We start from the raw sequence: 24,441 nt of genomic DNA on the forward strand, positions 1-24,441 counted from the left end.
CCATATTATTACATAGATGTGTCTGTAAATATTATTGATTAATTTTAGAGAATAATTGATAATTTCTTGGATCAATTGTTTCATAGTTTCGTAGAATTGATAAAACTTTTACTGAAATTCACATTAGACTGATTACGTTTAGGTATAAATGCTAGAAGTTGATTTGAAACTCTGATACATCCTGTTTCACTAGCTTGAAGTGTGAAGAATTGTCATGAAGTATCCAAGTGTTCAGACATGTTAAGAAACCCAAATTTTGTATTATAAATATAACTGATGCCATGCTCAGGTACCTGCTTGTAGTCTGTAAGTTGCCAACGGCCCAACACCATGCTTAATTAACATATAAAAATATGTAGAGCTATAATCCATATAACTCATGAAGAAATTGATACTAATAGTCTAATATACTTTTTAAGTATTGAAAGGTAACTCTGACAGATTAGGTCTCCACATTTAAATTTGTGAATTGAAAAAAATGATTTGGTTAGGTATCTATATTCGTATACTGAATCAGTTATTTTCTGATCACTTCACATACATTTGCTTCCTCATGCTTTATAAGGCCCATGGTGCTGTCTTGTTTTTTTACATGCAAATGGTGTGGCATTTTTTTCCTCTGATATGATTTAATTGTTAAGTTGAATCATTTGATGTCATTTGAGGAAAATCTTATCTTTGACATGATTCTAGCTGAAAATTATGGTCTTTGGGCAAACAGATTCTATGAATCATGTAGTCATATAGTCGTTGGGTATTGGGATTCTGACTCAATTTGGTATTTGGCTCGTAGTTTCTGTTGCTATGAATGCAATTCCTTATATTAATTTTCATTTTCTTTCCTCTATGACAAGGCTCTTTGGAAGTTGGAAGAATAGAGGTACTTCTGAAGGTTGTCTGGTGTTTTCATGGATTTATGCTGCTAAGCAATAAGGTAGTCCATGCCCATCGATTTGTTTTTCAGATTTTGAGATAGGTTTGTCTTTTGTTCCAAGATGCCTGTCCAGAAATTCAACATTGATTCAAAGGGTTTATGATCCATTATAAGTTTGAGAACCTACCATTGAGCTTTCTTAGGCTCCTTTGATTGATCACAACTTTTCTCCTTTAATCTGACCTCATATAACAGGGACAAGCATGTCGATTAAGGTAGATTGCTAATCTATGGTATCTAGTCCAAGCTTTAAATTACTGAGCAGTTTGACATGTACCTCTTGGTACATACTGTACCAAGGCTTCCTTGATAAAGGGAAGCTCGATTTGGATGAAAGCTGTCCAAACTGCCTATATTGAAGTCTGAAGAAGTATTGAGCAGTTCTGGATGTATCAAGGTCAGTTCATGCTGATTTGACCCTAGACCACTCTCAAACCAAGTGGTATGCTTGGGTCCACTTGGGAAGTGGGCTAAGGGTGATTGTCTCTCCCTCCCTCACCATTTGAAGTTGGAAACAAGAGGAAGAGGGACCGGTTGCTATAAAGGTTTTCATACTAGGTTGACCAATTTATTTCTCAGCATTTGAAGGTGGAAACAAGAGGAAGAGGGATCAGTTGCTAGAAAGGTTTTCATACTAGGTTGAGCAATTTACAACTATTTCTGCACTAGTGGTACCAAAATTTACTCCACAATCGGTGTGATTTGTACGTGCTTAGGTTCCAACCAGGCCAAGGCACGAAACTATCATAAATTGCAAAATTATTTAACTTTTTATTAATTAAAAATGTTTATATGCTTAAAAAATGCTGTCAAATTATCAAAATAAAAGGGAACATAAATTGATGCACCAAAAGAAATAAGGTCGATGCTCTAAGAAAGTGCTTGTTAACAAACTAACATTTCAAGAGGTTAAAAAATTTTGAAGATTTAAAAAACATTGGTAAAACTACATACGCTAAACTAAACCTAATGCCAAGTACATGATCACTTGAGTGATTTTGGGTTGTAGGTGCTACCATCGTTTACCGTCATGAATATAAAACTTTTTCTCTGCTTTCATTCCAATTGCTAATTTTGACACAATATATTTTGATTTATTTTAGTTTGCAAGTTGATATTTATGTATATCAATGACTTTAGCATGCGAAAAACCTTGACTATAGCATTTAACTTCGTACCAAAGATCTTCGACTCAAAATCGGACCCCATTCCAGCTGACCGACGGTACAAGTCATTACGCCCTTATACCAGATTGTACTGGGCTCGAACCGACATGGAGACGGTGGATGAACTGAGGAGGAAAAGAGAGAAAGAGAGAGGGGGGAGAGGGAGGCCGATGGTGGCCACTAGAGGGCCGCGGAGGCTGCTAGAGGGCTGTTGAGGGCTCCCGGCCTCGGGCTTTGCAATCCTCCACGAGATAAAATAAGAAGAGGGAGAGGGGAAGGGAGGTGAGAGGAGGGAGGGGAAGGCGGCGGGGAGGCCATCGGTGGGCCATAGTGGCTGCCAGATGGCCCAAATCACCCTTGCGGCCGGCATGGGTTCGAAATAGAGGCTTCGCACTTGCTGCAGCCATAGGGGCATTTTGGACTGTCCAATGGCCATTTGGTGCACCGCCAGTCTCCTTGCCGCCTTCCCCTCTATCTTTTTTTTTTCTCTCATCTTGCGAAGGATCATAGAGATCTAGAGGCTCAGTGGCCCTTCGGCGACCTTGATGGGCCACCATCGGCTACCGCCAGCCTTTTTCTTTTCTTTCTTCCCCTCGTCTCTCTCTCTTTCCTTCTCCCTCACTCTGTTTTTGCCGGCATTCCAAACCGAACATCCGAATCACATTGGTTAGCCATCAGTACAGTTCAGCACGCCCCGAACCATTTGGTTTGGGGCAGTTCGGCGAACCATGCTTGGTACTATTCTATTTCTTGCAAGAACATGGCATTTGGATAAGAAAACATGCTAAAAAAATCTAAAACTATAGTTAGAAGGTTAAAAATGCTATCTTAATGGTATTTGGATTTTGGATCAATGCATACCCATCGATATCCTTTTTTGGTATAATCCTTGATAAGGCATATGTTGTATGGACAAAGCTAGAGCCAGAGGAGGGGAGGGGGAGAAGGAGAAGAAAAGAGAGAAAAAGGGAGAGGAAGGGAGGAAGAGAGGGAGAGGGAGGGAGATAGAGAAGTTGAGAGAGATAGACGGAGGGTCAAAACCAAGGTTTGCCAAACTGACCTGAACCAGACGGTTGAACTATATCGGTGGCCTACCAGTACAATTCCAACATGGAATCTAGAACACCGAAAGAAAGAGAGGAAAAGAGAGGGGGGAGGGAAGGAAAGAGAAAGGCTGGAGAGGCCATCAAAGGTGGTTGGAGGGTTGCTGTAGCCGTTGAGGGCCGCGGGCAACCATGGTGCATAGGATAAGGTGAACTTAAGAGAGAAAAAGAGAAAAAGAGAGAGGAGGGAGGGAAGGAGAGGAAGATCCAGCTATGGTTGGTGGCGGTCGCCAGAGGGCTGGGGAGGCTCCTAGAAAGCCCTCCCACTCTGTCCGGTTGAAATAGGGGTGAGACACCATTGTTTCGATTGCAAAATCGCAATTCTTTATTTTTTTTTATCAATTTACAATGAAGCTGCTTCCCAGTGAATCCGACAGTTCACTCTGAACCAACAAGGATCATGATTTTGCAATTGAAACAAGGGTGTCTCGCTCCTCTTTCAACTGGATGGAGGGGAGGGCTCTTTTGGGGCCTCCCTGATCCTCTAGTGGTCACTGTTGGCTACGGTCAGCTCTCCCTCTCTCTCTATCTTCTCTCTCCGATTCACCCTATCCTACACACCACAGTCATCCATGGCCCTCTGCGGCCCTTCATTGGCCATCGCTATGGCTGGCCGGCCTCTCTCTCCTTCCTTCCATCGCTCTCTCTTTTCCTCTCCAGTTCTCCCATTTTCTTTACTGTGTTGGTTTGGGACCGATATGGGGATGTACCGAACCATACCATCGACCGGCCAGCACGGGATCTGGTTTCATTTCGGTGTTCGTCAAAATCCTCATCTCGATGGGATCCTCTATTTCATTTCGAAACAAGGGTGATTTTTTTCATTTTGCCGGCCTGACTTTAGTTCAAGTTGGCAAAATAAAAAAATCACTCCTATTTCGAAATGAAAAAGGGGAGATCCCATTGAGATGAGGGTTCTGGCCCTCCCTTTGTCTCTTTTGATCTCTATCTCTCTCCCCCTTCCTTTCTCTCTTTCACACCCTTCCTTCCTCAACCTCTCCCTCCCTCTATCTCCTTCTCTTTCTTCCCCTTTGTTGTCGGATTTTTCGAATTGAGTGCCAGAATCGTACTGGTTCCACCTTGATATCGTTTAATATACCCCAAACTGGATGATTCGGGATAGAATTGCCTCCTTTGGTCCCTATCTAGCATGACATGAGTGAACTTTGACTTACCAATAAATCGATGATTATGTAACTATGAGTCATATGCACTTATGCCACGTTCACTGTCTATTCCTAGCCGTCTAGATGCATCGTTACTTGAACTATCATCATCATCATTCTTGGTGTTGCAAAATGATTTAGGCAACTGATCATCTGAGGTCTTAGCACCATCAGAATTGGAGTGAACAAACTCCTCATCCACTCTCTACAATGGAACTATAGTTTTCTTTTCTTATTCCGTCTTACTAATTTGAGAAACTACTTTCTATGGTTCATCGAACTATCCTAAAGTACCCAGTTTGGGGCATGTCAAACCATACCGACAGCCAACTGAGAGGGTTCTGATGTGAAAAATAGAACACCAATGAGGAGAGAGAAGAAAAGAGAGGAAAAGAGAGAGGGTGGAGGGAAGGAGAGGAAAAGGCCGAAGAGGCTGCTAGAGGCCTGTCGAGGCCACCAAAGGGCTGTTGAGGCCTCTGGAGCTCTACCTTCCTCTGTAGAGAGGAAAATAGAGAGAGAGATGGAGGGAGAGAGAGGAACAAAAGGAGCGGGAGAGGGTGGGGAGGCTGGCGGTGGCCATCGAAGGGCCATGGAGGCCCTCGAAGGACAGTATTTTCCTTCTTGTCCTCCATCGGATCAAAATAGGGGCGACTGTCTCTGTTTCGATCATGATTCCTTTTTTTTTAAATCACTTTCCACCGTGAAGTCTGCAATACTGTTGCCCCTATTTCAATCCGACAAAGGGCGGAGAGGAAGATCCTGCCCTCCGAGGGCCTCCGCGGCCCTCCGGCGGCCTCTGCCAGCCTCTCCGCCCACTCCCTCGCTCTCTTTTTCTCTCTGGGTTCAAAGTTCCCTGCTCTTCCGATCATCTGAGGGCCTTCGGCAGCCACCACCAGTGTCTCTGCCATCTCCCTCTCCTTCCCTCCCTCACCCCTCTCCCTCTTTTTCTCTCTCCAGTTCTTCCTCTCCACTGCTTGCTTTTGCCATGTAGGTTCGGGCCCAATACAGAACAGTATGGGGCTGCACCGAATTGTACCACCAATTGATCGATTCAAGGCCGGTTCTGGCATGAGAAATTTTGCTATTTTCTTTCAGTGGATGTTCCTGCCTACTGGGTTCTATTTGATGGCTTGACTGGGCCCATCATGTCGACCAACCTACCTGCCTAACTAGATCAGCTACCATAGTGGCCTCTTCTTAGTGTTTCTCTATCAAATCTCTGGAAAGATGTCTTAGAGCTCTTGTGATGATGAGCTACTCTCCCTTGACCTTTGTGGTTGCTAGGCTGGATGTGAGTGTGGCATGTTTCATTCTACCTATTGTTGTGCATCCACCACAGCCTCCCTTAACTCACCGAGCTCTACCTGCTGTCTCTTAAGCTGACCAGTCATCGGGTTCTCTTCATAATATATGAAAGATGATGATTTCTTCTGAGCAACGTATATTATCCTTGTATCTACAATATATCATGAAATCACGCCAAAGTACAAAGTAACTCAATCTCAGTATTCCTCATTTGCTTCGAATGTTTATTGAAGCTGTCATGCTGGTCTCTTGGACCTCAATGTGGACTTCCTTGATTGTGGTGGAGTCATCCTGGTGCTAGTTACAGGAATATTCCATTAGCATTTTTCTTGCTGGGTTCAAATTTTCTACTTTTTCATTGCCACTGGGATATGCCATAGGCACTCCAGTTTTTCATGATTTATATTGTATTGGACCATAATTGGGTGCTCTATCTCAAATAAGATGGGTTCTTGTTTCATAGATTCTGTTATATGGATGTAAATGCTTCCAAATGCTTGCACCATACATTTCATGAAGCTATCGGATCAGTATCATTATAGTTTTTATTCTTTGCTCTCTATACTCAGGTCATCGAGATACTGTCTCTACAGTAGCCTTCAGTTCTGATGGGCAATTACTTGCTTCTGGAGGTCTGGATGGAGTTGTACATGTATGGGATACATCTCTAGGTAGTCTTAAGTGTACACTTGAAGGTTCTGGAGAAGGTTTTGAGGTGAGATTTATGAATGCCTGATGATATCTATCAAATTCTATTGCTTTCCTTTTTACATGTTAAACTGTGTAGCTCTGAATTTTTTTTTTGCTTGAACTGCTCAGTGGCTCAAATGGCATCCAAAAGGACACTTGATATTAGCAGGGTCAGAAGATTCAAATGTGTGGATGTGGAATGCTGACAAAAGTGCTTGGCTCAATACATTCTCTGGTCATAGTAGCAGTGTCACCTGTGGTTCTTTTACTCCTGATGGTACTTAAAAATATATTGTGGTAAATTGTTGATGTTTCTTCATTTCAACCAAATGCCAAATGAGGCTAATCAACTTCCACATCATGGTTCTTTGAAGGTAAGATTATTTGTACTGGTTCTGATGATGCATCCTTGAGGATATGGAACCCTCGGACTGGGGAGAGTATCCATGTTGTTAGAGGTATGATATCTGTCTTCTTCTGAAGTCACCTTTTATGTATACTGAATGCTTCTTGTTGGTCTAACATGGGTATGAAATGTGCTTTTGTGTACATGGATATGGATATGGGATACTAGGTATCGTTTAGTAGGTTGGTATGGGTGAGCTTGAAGCATCAAACAAAGGTAATGGAATCTCCTCCAGGAGTGAACTACTGGGCATGCTTGAATATGCAGGGCATTAAAAAACATAGTACTTGGTGATTTAAATCGTAATTTTAGCTTATGAGGTGCAGATTTATGGCTCTTATTATGATGCCATTTTACCCATGGAATGCCACGGTGATTCTGTTGATATTTGAACTGTTTTGACTTCAAAGTCAAAAGCCATCCATCAAAAACTTTGTATTAAATGAAAATGAGTACTATCTGTTAAAATTTAAATTAGGGACTTGAAAGACAACAAAAGTCACATGATTGAAATCATGGTTTGAAAACTGACCCGAACCGCCCGATTCGGGCCATACCGAGTCGTACTGGCACCGAATCGGGTCGGTTCAGGCCTGGATTTTGGCACCCAAAAATTAAAAAAAAATATGAATCGGGCGATATGCGGCTATTTGGGCTCGAACCAGGTGGTACGCAACTGTTTCGAGCTGAACCGTCCGATTCGGCTCATGTTGGGCTATTTTTATGTCTGAGACACAGAAAAGAAGTCTTTCGAGACTTCTCCGTGTTTCTCAATCTCTCTCTCCTTCTCACTCTCTAGCACCGAGAGCAGCAGGAAAACTCTGAGAAAATGCGGATTAAACATATGTTTCTCCTTCCTAGCTCTCTTTCCTCTCTTTCCCTCTTCTTTTTTTTTGTTTGAAAATTTGTGAAAAATGAGAAAACAAGGGGGAAAATTTTTGATTAAAGATGTATCGAAATGATACGAATATTAATTAATATCATTAAATATCAATTTGTACTTCAAAACATTCAATAATCCATAAAAATTTGATTGGACACTCAAAAAAAAAAAATCTCAAAAAACTTGGCATGCCGTACCATGTGTTGGTACGGTATTGAACCGGTACCATATCAAACCTACCGATGACTGGTATGGCCACTGGTACTGATTTTCAGAACCTTGATTGAAGCGGCATTTTGAGCCCAAGCGCAATAATTATTAAGTCTTGACAAATTCACTGTGCGAGTGACCATTGTGCAATTTTGCAAATTGGCTTGGTCTATTTTTGTGCTTTTATATGTTATCAGTCTAGCAAGTAAAATTTTTGTTACATGGAAGCAGAAAACACGAAGCAGAGTAACAGGCATCGAAAATTGAGGGATGGAATTTATATGGTAATCTAGAAAACCATGGGAACAATGTTACAGAGTTCAGACAACATTTTTTTATGCATTTAGAATGATGCAAATAATGCAAAAATAATCATCTTTTGGGAGTTGATGTTTGCTGTTTTTGATTTGTTTGTTTGTTGGAAAGGTTATTATTCCAAAAACTTAGGGTAGCAAGTGATTGCACTTTAAATGAAGTGATATATATTTGGTCAAAAATTAAAGTGATGAATATATCCTCTCTCTAGATGAGTTATTCATAGCCATGACAGTAAGTGAATTATTTTAATTAGAAGAGTTCATATTTGATCAAGATTTCTATTTTTAAGTTAACTACATGGAAGAGAATCTTACTACTATAATATAAAAGGTTAGGAATTATTTGGTTTGATAAAATTGCTACTAGACTTGTCTTGGGAGTTATCAGGAATTATGAAATTAGAGTGATTTTTTATGTTATTTCTCAACGTGGTTTGTTCGAACCATCTTTTTTTCTTCTCTCCTCTTTCTTATATTCTTCTAGCCCATTCTTTCTTTAGGCTCTGCTTGGATGCCTGGACTAATTATCCAGGAATAACTCTCCACAGAACAAAATTTTCAGAGAGGCAGCCACAGTAGAAAAAATTGAGCAAATCAGGGAGCTTTGCAGATCATACAATTCTGAAAAGTGAAGATACTGGATTCTTTCTGATAGATGATTCCAGTCTCCCAGTTTTTGGAGGGCTGAACAACCAAAGTTTCCATCAATCAAATCTCTCTCTCTCTCTCTCCACCCCTGTCCCACCATCATGCTAACTCCTTTGCTTTGCTCTTCTAAATCTCCACCATATATGGTATATCCGGTGGATAGTTTAGCAGGGCATCTGAGCGGGGCCCTTAATTATCTATTGCTGGTAAAACACCAAATTCAAAATCTGATCTGATAACTGATATCCTTTGAAGATCCGATGTTTGCCTTTTAATGGTTTTCTCTCATAGTCTTCTTCAACCTCTCCTTGTAATCATTTTCCTTATGTTATTTTCAGATATGACATCTGATCAGTGTTAAGCACCTTTTAATCATCTTTCATTTTAATCCTTTGGTTACAACTCATAACTGTACTCTATCCCATTGAAGCCCTGATCCTACTTAAGCGTTACTGTATGTTTCCTCTTTCTATATCAATTTTTCTTCTGCTGATCAAATATTTTTCCCTTTACTCCATTCTTTTCATAAACCTCAATTGTTCCTGACTTCCCTAGGCCTTGAGACCAAAAGGTGTAAAACACTTTACACCATCCTCTTTGTTTGCCAACAAATCTTTCTGAAGACAAATTTTACAATGCAAAGCTGTAATTTTCTAAAAAATTGCAATTTTTATTCAATTCCTCATTTTCCTTGTGCAAGTCCTATGATCTTCATTGTTGGGTTTAATGGTAGATCACAAATTCAAAAGGTTCAAAATCATGGCCCACCATATCGATTGGTATTGGTGCATATTGGGCATACCATACCATACTAGTACCAAACTGACATGTGGTATGAGAGAGGTGTATCAAGTGCCAGTACACCAAACCAACCCCCATACTGGGCATCACTGACACTATATTAAGATGTTACTAGTATAGGGTCCAGTATTGAGATGGCAAATCTTAATGAAAATAGCTAACTTTTTATATGCCATACTATAGAAAACATGGCAATCTCAAGTTGCTAGCTGGTTTTTGCTTGTCTTGGGAATAAATGTACATCTAGATGATAATGAGCTTGTGGAGGCAAAATTTATAGACATGCTTGCGCCCAAGATATATTGTCTCGGTACTGGGCCTCGTACTAGTACCATCTTGTTACTATGTTGGCATGCATTGAATAGGGGCTGGTTCGGCGTATAAAATGTCAGTATGCCCCTTGTACTGTATACCAATACTGAATAGGTATGGTATGGTACATCTTGTACCAACCGATTCCATACAGTATGCCGTACCTTACTTTAGGGACATGGTGAGAAACTCTTCACCTAGATATAACATGTAGAAGAGTAAGGGTAGATATTTGAAATATAATGTTAATAATATGTTTACAAACAAGAGATTTGTACATCTAGAGCTAAACTTGAAGTTCAAATGCTTCAGAGTTTTCTTCCATGGACATATAGCTGGCAAGCAAAAACTGTAGCTATAAAAATAAATGCCAAAGTTTGTCTTCTGCATTTCATCACTTGGATGAAGAATGATGTCTAAAATGCCCAAGAATAATAGTTGAAGATGCTTGGGATACACTATTTTCCAAATATCTCAAAGATGCTGATATTCACCATTATTGTGAAGCCTTATCCCAAATATGTGGGTTGATTTTATGAATTCTTCTTAGCCAATATTCCTTTCAAAGATTACAATACATTTTTGTTTTGCTCCAAGATTTTCCCTCTTATTGATGATACCGATCTGAGGACTTGTACTCAGAGAAGCCTCCTTAGACTTTGTTTCTCGTGTCTATACCATCTTCGTTGGGTCTCCATCACTTGATCCTTGTGACAAGTCTATGCCTCCTTTCATTTATTTTTTCCTTGGTAACTTACCAGATTCATCTAAACATCTTCATTTTTACCATGTTTAGTTTTTATATTTTTGACATTTTATTTTTAAATTTAGACAACCTTAGCTCAATTTACAAGCCTTACATCGTTATTAAACTCTTAGAATGCTTTACAATTGACTCGACTGAATTTCAACCCACTAAATTGGTGTCTAATTGCTCACCAAGTCAATTATGGGCAATTGAGGGGCCTGCTATAGAGCCTAGAGGCCACTTGACTAGGTGGAGGATGTACTGTATTGGTTAACTGATTTGAGCTCATATAACCGGGAAGCAACCATCCTAGGTTTTGCTAGACTTGAGAAAATGTCTAGATGGGAAAGGAAGAAAGCTTTTGACCTGGGGAAGTTAATTTACTCTTAAAGCAAGTATATGCTAAGGTTTCAAAATAAAATACAATTCCTTGCCCCCTATATAGACTAGTGATTGCCAAATCATTCCAAAATGTACTGACACTGGACTGGGATAGTTCCGACATTCGAAACAAGGTACCAGCGAGGAGGGGGGATGGGGGAGGGAGAAGGAAAGAGAGGAAAAAAGAGAGACAGAGGGGAGGAGGGAAGGAGAGGGAGAGAGAGCCTCGAATGCTTGGTAAGGCTACCAGAGGGTCGCTATGCCTGCTGGAGGGTTGGAGGACCAACGAGGAGGTGGGAAGAAGGAAAGAGGAAAAGAGATAAAGGGGAGAGGAAAAGAAAGGGAAGAGGGAGAGAGAGCCTCTGAAGGCCCATCGAGGCTATTAGAGGGCCAGGGACGGCAAATCGAAATAGGGGCAGGTTTCTTTTTTTTTTTTAAGAGGATATCAGGTGAAGTCAGCAACGGCTTGTTGAGATCCCATAAAAAAAGAAAATGAGATTGGTTCCTTCGGCCCTCCAGTGGCCTTAGCAGGCCTTCGAAGGCTCTTTTCCTCTCCCCTCTCCTTCCCTCCCCCCTCTCTCTTTTCCTTTCTTTCTTTCTCCCTCCTCATCGGCCCTCCAGCGAGCGCAACAGCCCTCCGATGGCCTCCAGAGGCTCTCTATTTCTCCCTCTTGTCTTTCCTCCCCCCTCTTTCTTTCCTTTCTCCCTTCATCTTGCTGTATCGCTTTGAGCCTGGTACGGAACAGTATAGGGGCGTACTGAACAGCACTACCAGTTGATCAGTCTAGGCCCCGTATCGGCACGATGAACCTTGATACATAATTACATACCATGCAATTCCATTCTAAATACATGACTATTTGTTCCTACATCTGTCAATGTTTTTGGGACAACGGGAATTCTCATTATAAGCTTTGGTTTTGAATCTTTTGATAGATGCATTATTGGTGCTCTTTGGATTTAATTCTTGGTGCCATTAATGTTTCAGCTGTAACTTCTTCAAGCTCTTAATGTGAGGATTTAAAGCTTTATTTAGAAAAATTTACAGTGACACTCCAAGTTTGGGTGATTTACACTTAAATCTCAAAAGTTTAAAAAATGTCAATTAGTCACCAAAACTTTAAATTCGTTGCAATGTGGCTCAATTGTCCATCTCCATTACAAAATGTTATCACATGAGGATCACATGATACTTATTTTGTAAAATTCCAACATTGCCCTTCCTACTAAAGGCTCTTGTTTTGACGGGAATTGAGAAGAAAAGAAAAAAATTGGCACTTTGAGATCTGTGCTGGTAGATGAACTACTTTGTCTTTTGAGATCTATGCAGATGGATGGATTATAAAGAATGGAATGCTTTAAAATCTGTGCAAATGGATGGATGATAGATGGAGTGCTTTGAGATTGGGTGCTTTAAGATCTATGCAGGCATATGAATGACAAAGGATTGGGTGCTTTAAGATATGTGCAGGCATATAAATGATAGTAGATGAAGCGCATTAAGATCTATGCATGAGAATGGATGACAGAGGATTAAGTGCTTTGAGATCTATGCAAGTAGATGGATGACAGAGGATGGAGTTCTTTGAGATTTATGTAGATGGAGGGATGATGGAGGACGGGCTACTTTGTGATTTGTGCAAGCAGATGGATGACAGAATGGAGTACTTTCGAAATCCATATAGGCGGATGAATGGAGGGAGTGCTTTGAGATTTATATAGGTGGATGAACAACAAATGAGGAAGTGCTTTGAGATCTTGGAGGATGGACGATAGAGGATAGAGTGCTCGAGATTTGTGCGAGTGGATAGATGATAGAGGATGGAGTGCTTTAAGATTTGTGCAAGCAGATGAATGACTGAGGATAGAGTGCTTTAAGTCTGTGCAAGCGAATGGATGAAGAGAATAATGCTTTACGATCTGTGCATTTTGAGATGTGTGAAGGTGAATGGATCACAGATGAAGCTTTTTGAGATCTATGTAGGCAAATGGATCACAGACAAAGAGCCCTTTATAATCTGTGCAGGCAGATGCTGAAACTCTTTAAGATTTGTGCGGCAAATGAATGACAAAAGATGTGATGCTTTAAGATCTATGCAGGTGAATGAATGTTAGAGAATGGAGTGCTTTGAGATTTGTGCATGTCAATAAATGACAAAGGACAACCTCTTAAGGGCAATTTTGTCTTTTTTCTTATTGCATTAACAGTGTTAGGATCTAGATAGACGGTTGGGCCACATTTCAACAAATTTGAAGTTTTGGTGGATGATTGACACTTTAAACTTTTGGGGTGTAAGTGTAAATGGCCCAAACTTGAACGGGTATCTTTGTAATTTTTTCTTTATTTATTATTAAGATTGGAAAAAAAAACTTATTAAATCTTGTATTCTTAGAAATTATCTGTTGAAACCTGAGTAGGCATTTTTAAGTTCCCTAAAAGAGGGATTCATATTGCAAATGCAAGATTGAATGGTTTTGAATGTTGTGAGCTCTAAATCATTTGTCACTGTATTTGTTGAGCGGTTTCCCAATCGAAATGGAGTGGGCAGTCTAGCATAAGAGGTGAGTGTAAGAAAAGCTTTACTATCTTTGGGGGCCTTGGAGGTGTTTTGCATGTATACCATGCAATCTTGACATTCCTTTTATTTCAGTTCACCATCAACTCATCAAGTACTGGTCAGAACCAGCCAGCCTCCTGCTGTCCTCCTTGACTAGTGATTTTATTTCACTATTTGGTATAACAAACTTGAATATTTTTTTATGCATCTTGATCTTCATAAGAATGCAACTTCTTGGCTAGGTTGTCAACCCGATCGAGTCGGGCTCAGATTGATGGATGGACAACCGCCTACCAGTATGTGGGGATTCACAAGCCAGATATAACATGTTTTCTTCAAGGGGGGCTTCTGATCTAACACAAATATGATGCAGTGTCAATTTATGATCATCTAATGAAAGTATCTCTTGAACAAACCCAACATAATAATCCAAGATTAACCTGTTTAAAAGTCTACTTAAACCATGTGTTTGGTATACAAAATTTTGGAGCCAGTATAGTCTCAAGTTTTTGGCTGCTTGGGCAGCTACTATTGGGGAGATTGGTTATTGGGCTTGGTTTCAGTTCGCCTATGATTTAACCAAGCTGAATAATATTCCTTTTATGAAAGAAATTATTTCCTGCTATGAAGGAAATTATTTTCTGTTAGCAAGTTCTGTAATATAAACTATGTTAATTGAAGTTTAGGTAGATGATAAAACTAGAAAGTGTAATTGGATAAGTAACAGCAACGTCATTTCTTATTGTTTTCAAAGATAAATTTGGATATTTTAGTCTATTAAACCATGTGGACAGTGTTTGATGTCATTTGCTTGATAGATGTTGATAATTGAGGATGCCTAGGATAGGTCTTCTGTAATGCCAGTTTAGCTTCAGCTAGCTTGACCAAGAAATGCATGTCTCTGTAATTAAAATAACTTCATGTTTTTCCTTTTGAGAAAGAGGAGAGTTGTGTATTATTTATTGTCTGTTGAGGACTTGAATTTGAAGAAATAGACTACTTTTTAAGAGAGATCAATTGAGACTGTTCTTAATTAACCTGATAAATTTGTTTGGTGGCTAGATTTTTCTATTCTGCACTTTCAAGTTCACATTTGTTGATCTTTGTAATTGTCATTTCTTCATCACTTATTTGCTAGAATCTTTTACCAAGTGTGCCACACCTACCTAGAATCTTGCTTCCTTTCAAGCATGATCTTCCTGTATTTTCACCCAAATTTTGAAATGTGTCTCATTGTTAATACTCTTTCAGCAAAATCAATCTTAGTTGGCCAAAAGGAATATACCGTTCTTTAGTTTACTGGTTTTTGTTTAAGTGAATCCCTAAACCAGGCATTTTTGTGTATTGAACAACCAAATGAAAAATTTTATCATGTTGTACCATTAATTTTAATTCTATCAGATGCTTCCTAGGTACTTCCAATGCTGAATTCCTTAATAGCTCTGCCTCCTCATTGTTGATACCACATTGGTACTAATTGGTGCTTGATTTAAGTAACTGACATCCATGTCTATGTAGTCATGGGGAAAGAGATTATAGTATTGTCTTGTGATGTTTAAGTTTTGGACTCGTTGTTGCTTATGTATGTTGTATTTACTGTCTCTTCAGTTTTGCTTATCAAATGTGAAATGGGCATCTGTTATGATAAATTGTTATCGGTGGTTGTATTGGATAGACTCAATTTATAATTTTTTTATTGTGCCATGCATCCTGGGGGAACACTTTGCCTTTCTAGTATTTGTTAACCAATGGTGAAACAATTAATTTTGCAGGACATCCATATCATACTGATGGACTGACATGCTTATCAATAACTTCTGATTCTACTATTGCTATTACTGGCTCAAACGATAGCTCTATTCACATGGTGAATATAACAACTGGGCGGGTTAGTTCCCTTTTCCTGTTGATAATTCTTATTGCTTATCTTTGCCTTTTCCATTATGAGAGTAGTTTCTATTTTGTAAATATTATGTGCACCATGTATGACATGACCATCTTAGTGGAAAGAAAATAAAATAAAGATCAAGTAGATTCTTTTGTACAATTCAACCTGGAACACAGATTTTAATTCCAGAATTGAAGTTTTCTTTAATTTTACTATAAAAATGTCTTGTTTACATGATACATTTTATTTCTATACCTGTCAAATATGGGATGCTATGGCTTTCTATTATTTGAACTTTTGTCTCATGAATAAGAATTAAATTGCATTGTTACAATCAATAGTCTGCTTTAAAATGACTATAGAAAGAGATTTGTGGATAGCTTTTTTTTTCTTTAATTTCTTTAAAAATTGCTGTAGAGTGCAGCCTTTTGGATTCTGTGCTCTTGACTACTATGAGTCTTTGTCAGAAATCCATTTTGGCTTTGGTTGGTATTTAACCTATGCGAACAGTACCTGAACAATCCCATTGTGTAAGTTGCTGCCTGAACCATTCTATCTGTATACATTGACATATACTTGATGCCAAGTTCAGACTTGGCCATGCATATCTACCCATGCATGTTTAGTATCTATTTATGCATATGATAATACATACATCATTGGGACTCAACCTATCCGTGCTTATGAAGTGATACATATGTATATCAACAATAATGTGCTACCTCAATTTTGATGAGAAAAAGCTTTCATCGTGATGGCATAAAAGGCTTAATATCCTTACTACATATAATGCATACTCCTTAGCAGGGTGGTGAGCCAATAGTTGAGTCACCTGCAAATGATCCTTGTGTGAGAAAAAGGAATTTAACAGTAAAGACCTTTTAAAATAGAATTACTTGTGAACCATCCTCTACAAATATTTTGCTTGAGAATTAGAGAATGAAGTGGTAAACAAAAACTAGGAAATGTATGTTTGCATATACATTGGAAATTCATTAAAAAAATAGAGCTAATTCTATTTGAGCATGTATCAAATGGCACGTACATGCTTTATGCACAAATGTTGTTGTGTTTCCTATGAAGGGTTAGTTGGGCTTGCACATTAAAAGACTTTGATTGATCCGTTCATTGTACAGCACCTTGAACCTGTGCATGCTTGTAACTCCAATGTCTTGTCTCATGTATATGACAAATCCAGACTGCCGACATGTACATTTTTTTTTAGTAAAAACATGTATTGTTTGATCTAATTAATTTTGCTTTCTTTAGTTTATGAATAACGACAAATTTATTGCATTGTTTGGTCTTAAACTAGTCATAATCCTGATAAATTTGTAAACGAAAAAAATGTTGCCACTTGCTGTCTTAACACCATCATGATCTGAAACCTAGCCATGCTAGGTTCTTAGTATAACAACAACGACAACCGATTACTGGTCTGCATTCAGTTCAATCCTTTATTGCAAATGCACTTAATTTGTGAATTGGCCCTCTAAATCATTTACCCTTGATGGCCATTTGACTATATGTAGCAAACTGAATTTTCATTCAAAATAAACTTTTACAGCTCCCAGCCCTAAATTGAATAGAGTTTGCTAACATAGCATCAACATCGCTTGGTAGAAGACATTTGTATTTTTTAGTTGTGTACATTGCAACCCCCTCTCTACTTCTAATGTTGAAACCTAGGTTTGCTGTACAGGTCCATAATGGTGCGTACCATGTGTACCATACCATACTAGTGCCGAACTAGGATGTGGTGTAGGAGGGACATATTGAGTGTCAGTACTCCATACCGACCTCCGTAATGGGCGTACCGAGTACCAACAAGGTAATAGGATGGTACCAGGGTATAGGGTCCGGTACTAAAATAGCGAACCTTAGTTGCAATTGTCTATAGATACAAACATTACTTCATGGTACAACTAATTTATTTCAAAAAGAGTGATTTATATCTGTATGGTAGACCGTAGAAGTACTTTATACCTTCTAGTAGACTATGTCAACAGGTTCCTTACTTTAAGATGTAACAGATATGATAGGTGGATCAGCTACATAGTTCAATAAGTAGCCAAAAATAGGAAAGGGTTTTTTTGCATATCACACCCAAGATTTTATTGAAGTTACATATAACATTGCTCTTTATTCCCTATTTATAAATTGATCCAAATAATATTATTTAATTTGCATGGTCCCTTCTGTTAGCCTACTGTCTTACCATAGGTCCATAGCCCCTATTTAAGGTAATAGATATGGCAAAACATTGTATCACTGGTTACTCCTAACTAAGATCAATGAACAATAAAAGAAACCCATCCATCTCAATCAAGGTTTACCATCTCGGTATCGAACCCTATACTGGTACCATTTTGTTACTATATCGATACCCTCAGTATGGGGGCTGGTTTGATATTCTAACAATTGGTACACCTCCTGTATTGTGTGCTTGTTTGGTTCCGATATGGTATGGTATGGTCGATATGCACCTGTGCTGATTGATGCAGCAAACCATGGTCCCAATTATCGACATCTTTCTTCTAGTCCCCTTCTCTCCATCACCCTCCTCTCAATGACCCCCAAAGCATTGCTGTCATTGGCACTGATACGTTCAACCACAACCCTGCATTCAAGCTTTGACTTAGAGGATCGATGCATTTGTCTTTGAGTGCGGCAGGGCATTTAGCGGGACTTCAATCTATACCCTTCGTTAGGCTTTAGTTGGATACGCTACACATGGCCATGAATTTGGACATCCGTGTATCACAAGGATGTCTGCTGTATGCTAGTAGATGAGGATGGGAAATGATCATCCTCACTACATCCACTCCATTGGGAAGAATATCACTAAATTATCATCTTAATTCACTCGCTTTAGATCTAAATCAAGGTCCATCATATCGGTGCGTATCGTCCCACGTCGTGCATATCATACCATATTGTTATTGGATCGATGCTTGTATGCAATTGGTATGCTGAATTGACTGCTAGGTATACCAACATTATGCCAACATGGTATCTGTATGGAAGTTGGTATTAAGACAATGAACTTTGATCTATATAATTATTTAATTTATTATTTAATTTCTTGTCACATCCAAAGTTATTTAAGGTTATACCAGGAAGAAGTTCTAAAAATATTATATTAATGCATGGAGAAACTAGGTTCCACCACGGTGAATATGATAGCATCCACAGAAATGTGCTTCCCATAAAAAAATGCAAGCTCTAGAAAACAAGGAAATTCAGCTAGAGTATGAAATCATTCAGCTGAGCTATGATGGGGTGTCATTGCTAATGCTCCATTTGACTCCAGGATATTGAAGCGATTGAGGAAATGAGCGAAGCAATGCTAACTATGTGCTTTTGTAAAAACGCTAAAACAAAGAATAACAAGAAAAGTATATAATGTTAAATTTATGAAATGACTGGAAAGCCTCTATTAATAAGTGACAATGTGCACTTATATCTAATAACAAACACCACATATGGCCCTCATGCCTTTAGTGACTACTAGGAGCTACACCACAACTCCATCCGAGCTTGTTGCAGTGCCAACACCTCAAAGGGCTTTTGCTCAACAAGGATGTTAGTATCCCATAACTACAACAGAGATGTTGCCTGCCAGCTCCTCTCCCCTCTCTTGCCAGACCTCACTGATTGTCCTTACCTCGCCTTTTTTTCGCTAGGCAGCCTCGCCTTTGTTTGTCATCAGTTCTCTCTTGATCCGCCTCTTGGTTCACCATTTTTCATCTCTTCAAAAAATTCTTGGCTCCCATTGTTTGCTAATTCTCACTGGCCTTTTCATTTTATTCTTTCTATTGTAATCCAAAATCATGTAGGAAACTGTCGAGTCCAGCCCTTGGCCTTGAGCCCTCAACTAACTTGCGAGGTTGTCCACTCTAACCTCTTCAACTCCCTCCATGCCAACCTTCTTGTCTAGTCCATATCGTTCGCCATCGCCGCAGCAATGATGGCAACAAGGGGGACACCTGGTGGTTCCCCACCCACTATAAGGTGCTATGCTACCAACAGGATTTTGACTAGGATTCAATTGATCTCTAGGGGCTGGTTGGGTTCTAGATGAAACTGGTCCAAAGTGGAGAGGGAGGAGAATGCAGAATGCTCAAGATACGAATGGCCCGTTGACAAGAATGACCAATTGATGTGAACAACATTGATGATCCCTGATAGTCAGTTGTTTGGTTCAAGGAAGTAAAAGAGAATAGTGGGAGATTTTCCCATTCTTGGAATCGATAAGATCTAATGATAAATTTAGATGGTATTTCAGTCATAAAGCACCAACAGTCCCCGCTAACATCTACATTATGGAGTCTGCTCATGGAACCCTAACCCAAGGTTCTTCTTGCAATAAATTAATATTATTTGATTCGATATGTAAATAGAGATAAAGAGAGGTGCTATATGCAGTTTCGATGAAATATTGAGTGTGATATGCAAAAAACTCAAAAATGTAAGCAGTGGAATCAACAAGGATTACTGTTTATTAAAAACTGAAATAGTTAAGAAACAATATCACACGAGGTAATCAACAAGAGCACATTCACACTTTAGTTCATTTTCAAGAAAGACTGGAAGACACTTGGAAAATATTTAGCAATCATTACTTCGATAGGTGCTTTAGTTCATTCACACCATGATTCAGTCCCTCTGACAGGTGCTTTCTTCCTCATATGATCTCATTATGAATTTATTTTATCCCCATGGCTGCTAGATTAATCCTTGCTAATGGTTTGATTGGTAAGTGTAGTGGTAATGAGATATCTAATGGGAGGTGTTGGAGGGTTTTGACTGTACTGGTTGTTCTGCTTCAGCTGTTGCTTTTGCTCTATAAATGGCAAATCATTTTACAATCATTTTGATCTTTTGTCAGAGAAAAAAGGTTTTCTGGATGTTAGTAAAAAAATTGTTACATTATTAAGGAATACCGTGTAAGAGATAGAAACAGAAGTGCTGGACAATTTTTCTTATTTTCTGGACGTCAGTGTTGGGACAAGGTGAGCAATAAGGATTTATAGAGCTGAACCCAAATTGCTGGGACAAGTTTTAATGGTCATGGCTATGCTTATGAGGGGTCCTGCATGAAATCTACTCATTTACCATGTCATAGGACTGATGGCTAATGATGCCTTCATGGTAAAATTTATCTTAGGATAATGTTATCTATTCATAAGCTGAAATGTGCAATATTAATAGCATATAATATAGGAATGGTATCATCAATCTGATATTTAATCATATTATTTTCAATTGAAACTCGAAACTAGCCAAACCCTTTTGACTTGGTTGTATTATCAGCAACTTTTGGTAGCCATCGGAAAAATTTATGGATGGCCAGAAATTGTCGGTTTATTTGGGCTTTAGGTTTGAAGAACTAGTTCGTATCACTCCAGTTACTTTAAATTTTAATTTCATTTTATTTATTTTGCATAATATGATCAAGTTATAGAGTCTTATATGGTATGTGAATGTGGATTAGGGAAATTGGTTCCTTACTGGTAGCACCTGCTCTTTTTAGGTGATCAGCTCATTAAATGCTCACTCAGACTCTGTGGAGTGTATTGGACTTTCGCCAAGGTATGGTTGCTATCCCTGAATAAGCATGCTTTCTTTTTAAATTTGCATAGTAAAAGCATATTTCTGTTAGGTACACAATAATGTGCTGTGAAAATTGATGTTCGCATTTATATAGTTGATATTTGATAATGTTATTTTCGAGAAATTTAGCTGATTATCTCTAAGTTGTTTGTTTACTATGGTGCAGTTCTTAAAGATTTAATATGTTACTTCTATTTTAGTTATGTGATTATTGTTGAGAAGCATGTAATTTGTAAGATGCTTTGGAAATGCTATATTCTTCAAAGGCACCTCTTGGTGTGTAATTGATTAAAATACTGAATGGAGTTGTCAATCAAGAACATTTAATGAGGTAGAGTTTTACTCATCTTGGAGGCACAATTTGCAAGCCAAAATGCTGACTGAAACAAAAAATCCTGAAGAAATTCATTTTAGGGTGAGAGTATTGTGCTTAACTCTGGATAACTCTAAAACTATGAGGCCTAAACTAGAGACTTGAAGTCAGTGTTTGGAGATCAGTCAGGGTTGGATGGGTTGTCCCATCCTGTTTGATCTGTCAGCTGATCAGAAAAATGGATAAGATCATGCATAGACGTGGATTTTTAGAAAAATATTCTCTGAACTGTTGAACCAAATCATCCAACCGCTTGAACCCCAAGCAACTCCGATTCCCAGGTAGCATACATTATATTGAAGAAAAAAGGGAAAGAAAGGGCACCAGGACCCTGATTCTCTTCTTTTCGCCCAGTCCCTTCCTCATCCCCATCCCTGGTGGTGGGGATGCATATGACACAGGACTCTGTCCTCCACTGGCAGCAAAAACAAAACAAAAAGAAAAAAAAATTCAAACATCAAGACCCTGTTTGGATTCTGTATTCTGATGTTTCTGATAGTCCTGGCTTGGCACCTCCTTTGCTTCATACTCAACATCTGCCCTTCATCCATTATGCAGTAAAAGCCCTGACCCTAATGCTCATGGCCAAAGCCTCATCCCTTCGATCTGTAATTAGGAAAGTTGAATACCTTTGCCCTTGGAACTTTTTGTCAGTGGCCATGCCTGGCTGTTGCCATTGTTGGATTTCATCAATTGTTCTTGTTGATTGCTTTCATTGGAAGTTCAGTGATCATTGTTACTGCTAATCATCTTTGTTTGAAGATTCAGTAGGACAGAAAGTGAGTTTGAGGAAGGTGGAAGATACATGTTGAAAAGAGGGCAGCCTACTGCAAAAATTAAGAAAACAAAAGATCTGGCTGTCAACTTTGCGATTGACCTGTGGTCGAACTGTCAACCTACATCCTAGCCTACAAAAACGTTAGACCTTGTCAGCAGGTTCTAAACAGTGTTTGAAGTTGTTTTTTCATCCAATGGATGAAAAATCCATTCCTTCTAATCTATGCTTGTTTTGCCAAAAGAGAATTAATCTGTTTTCATTTCTTGTAGATACTTGTATTTAGGTTAAGGCTTAAAGATTCATTTGAATTTGCAACATACATTATCATATTAGTAATATGCTTATGTTCATTATGGCCTGCCATACCACCCTGTATCATATTGGGAGGAAACCAATAGGAAACTCTACTTCAAGTTGGTACAAGCCCTGTGCCGACCTATATTAAAGTGCATTAAGGTATGTATGGCCCATACTGGAGCATACAGATCGATATCGTATTGAGATAAAAATTGAGAAAAATAGTTTGAAAGCTATTTCAATATAGGATGTATATTGATGCCGTGCCAACCATTCCGTACTGAACTGGTAAAGTGCCGATACGGTACCCGATACCGACATTGTGGGCGTTGGTTCATCCACATATCAAAATTGTGTGACCTTTTCTATTTGGTACTCTTCTTGGTTTAAGGAAGATTATGGGTTAAAATCTTGTCAAGTTGCTTAACAAATTTAGAATTATTGCATATGTGGCAGTTTTGCAGGCTTCCAAGATACAATGCACCGTACTGGAGATGCATGGTGCTTTTTAGTTTGGAGCTAGTGTTTAGGGATTAGGGGTTTTTGGGTCCTTGTGTCTAGGCTAGCCCAAGGGGCATGGTATCTAGCCTCTGAAATCAAATTAAGTGGGGCGGGGTGTGTTGTGGTGAAGAGAAAGGAACTTGAAATGCTTAGCTGCATTCTGGTTCCTGCACATAATATATAATCTCATGAGTTTTCTTTTCCTCTTTCAGCTATATATATTCTGTTATTAGTTTTCAACATTAGTTATCATTACACTTTTTGTTTGTTAATATTATATTTTATTTTTTTGACTCATTTGGACAAATGTCGGCCATTTGTTTTAGTTGAATTTTTTCAGTCAAAGACCACCTGAAACATTTACCGAACTACCAGACCTTAGGACAAAAATATCATATGCTGCTTGTCTTGTGTATGATGGTGAGCAACATGTGCATATATGTGTATGGTTGCATGAAGCCTATCATCACTAGTAATTTGCATTTGCGACTTAAAAGACACTAACCATATGAAATCACCCTGCAGTTTTCCTTGGGCTGCAACAGGAGGCATGGATCAAAAGCTCATGATATGGGATCTACAACGTTCTGCAGTAAGATGCACATGTGACCATGAAGTATGTACTGATTCCTCACATGCACACACCAAAATCTTTTGCTACTTTTCTCCTTGTTCTTATGGTCACTATTGGGTATCGACTGGCAGGAGGGTGTAACATGCCTGACTTGGATGGGTACATCTCAGTATGTAGCTACAGGCTGTGTGGATGGAAAGGTGCGGATTTGGGACACTCTCTCCGGCAATTGCTTGAGAACTTTCAGTGGCCATGCTGACACCATTCAATCTCTGGACATTTCTGCCGATGGGAATTCTCTTGTTTCAGTCTCAAGTGATGGGACTGCTCGTATCTTTAAAATCTCGGAGTTCCACTAAGGTATACTTGACATCCTTTGGTGCTGTGTAACCATTAACTTATTGATATAAAGAATTACTGGCTCAAGAGTTGATATACTTTACAAGTTATTGTATTCCATAGAAATTTTGTTATATGCTTGAGTGCTGGTGCTGCACAGTATTTAAAAAGTGATCATCTGACTACGATGCCTTCAGTTAAAATGTTTCCTGACTGTCGAACTTTGGACGAAATTCTGGACTGAGAATGTGCATGTATGGATGATATGAATTCCATATGTGCTTGTTTTCAAAAGATCGCAATTGTTGATCAGTTTTAGCTGAAGGTTTTAGTCTGACGAGGCAAGCCATCTTATCATAGTTGGATTAATCCAGATTCTAGACTGACTGGTGTTTGCTGTTCTTCGTCTTTAGAGAACAGCTGCGCCAGGCCAAAAAAAGAGAGGAT

At 38.9% G+C, this 24,441-nt stretch overlaps 1 protein-coding gene across 1 annotated transcript in view; it reads left to right on the forward strand.

Moving 5' to 3' along the window:
- LOC105051323 (uncharacterized) overlaps positions 1-24,197 on the forward strand; it is a 33,730-nt gene extending 9,533 nt beyond the window's left edge. Inside the window, exons 5-11 of the mRNA XM_010931695.4 lie at positions 6,244-6,389; positions 6,494-6,641; positions 6,739-6,822; positions 15,401-15,516; positions 21,053-21,111; positions 23,607-23,697; positions 23,787-24,197. Coding sequence (XP_010929997.1) covers positions 6,244-6,389; positions 6,494-6,641; positions 6,739-6,822; positions 15,401-15,516; positions 21,053-21,111; positions 23,607-23,697; positions 23,787-24,014 — 872 coding nt within the window. The 3' untranslated portion in view covers positions 24,015-24,197. The remainder of the gene's footprint in view (positions 1-6,243; positions 6,390-6,493; positions 6,642-6,738; positions 6,823-15,400; positions 15,517-21,052; positions 21,112-23,606; positions 23,698-23,786) is intronic.
- Positions 24,198-24,441: the final 244 nt, after the last annotated feature.

Source organism: Elaeis guineensis, chromosome 9 (assembly GCF_000442705.2).
Source record: "Elaeis guineensis isolate ETL-2024a chromosome 9, EG11, whole genome shotgun sequence".
Lineage (NCBI taxonomy): Eukaryota > Viridiplantae > Streptophyta > Magnoliopsida > Arecales > Arecaceae > Elaeis > Elaeis guineensis.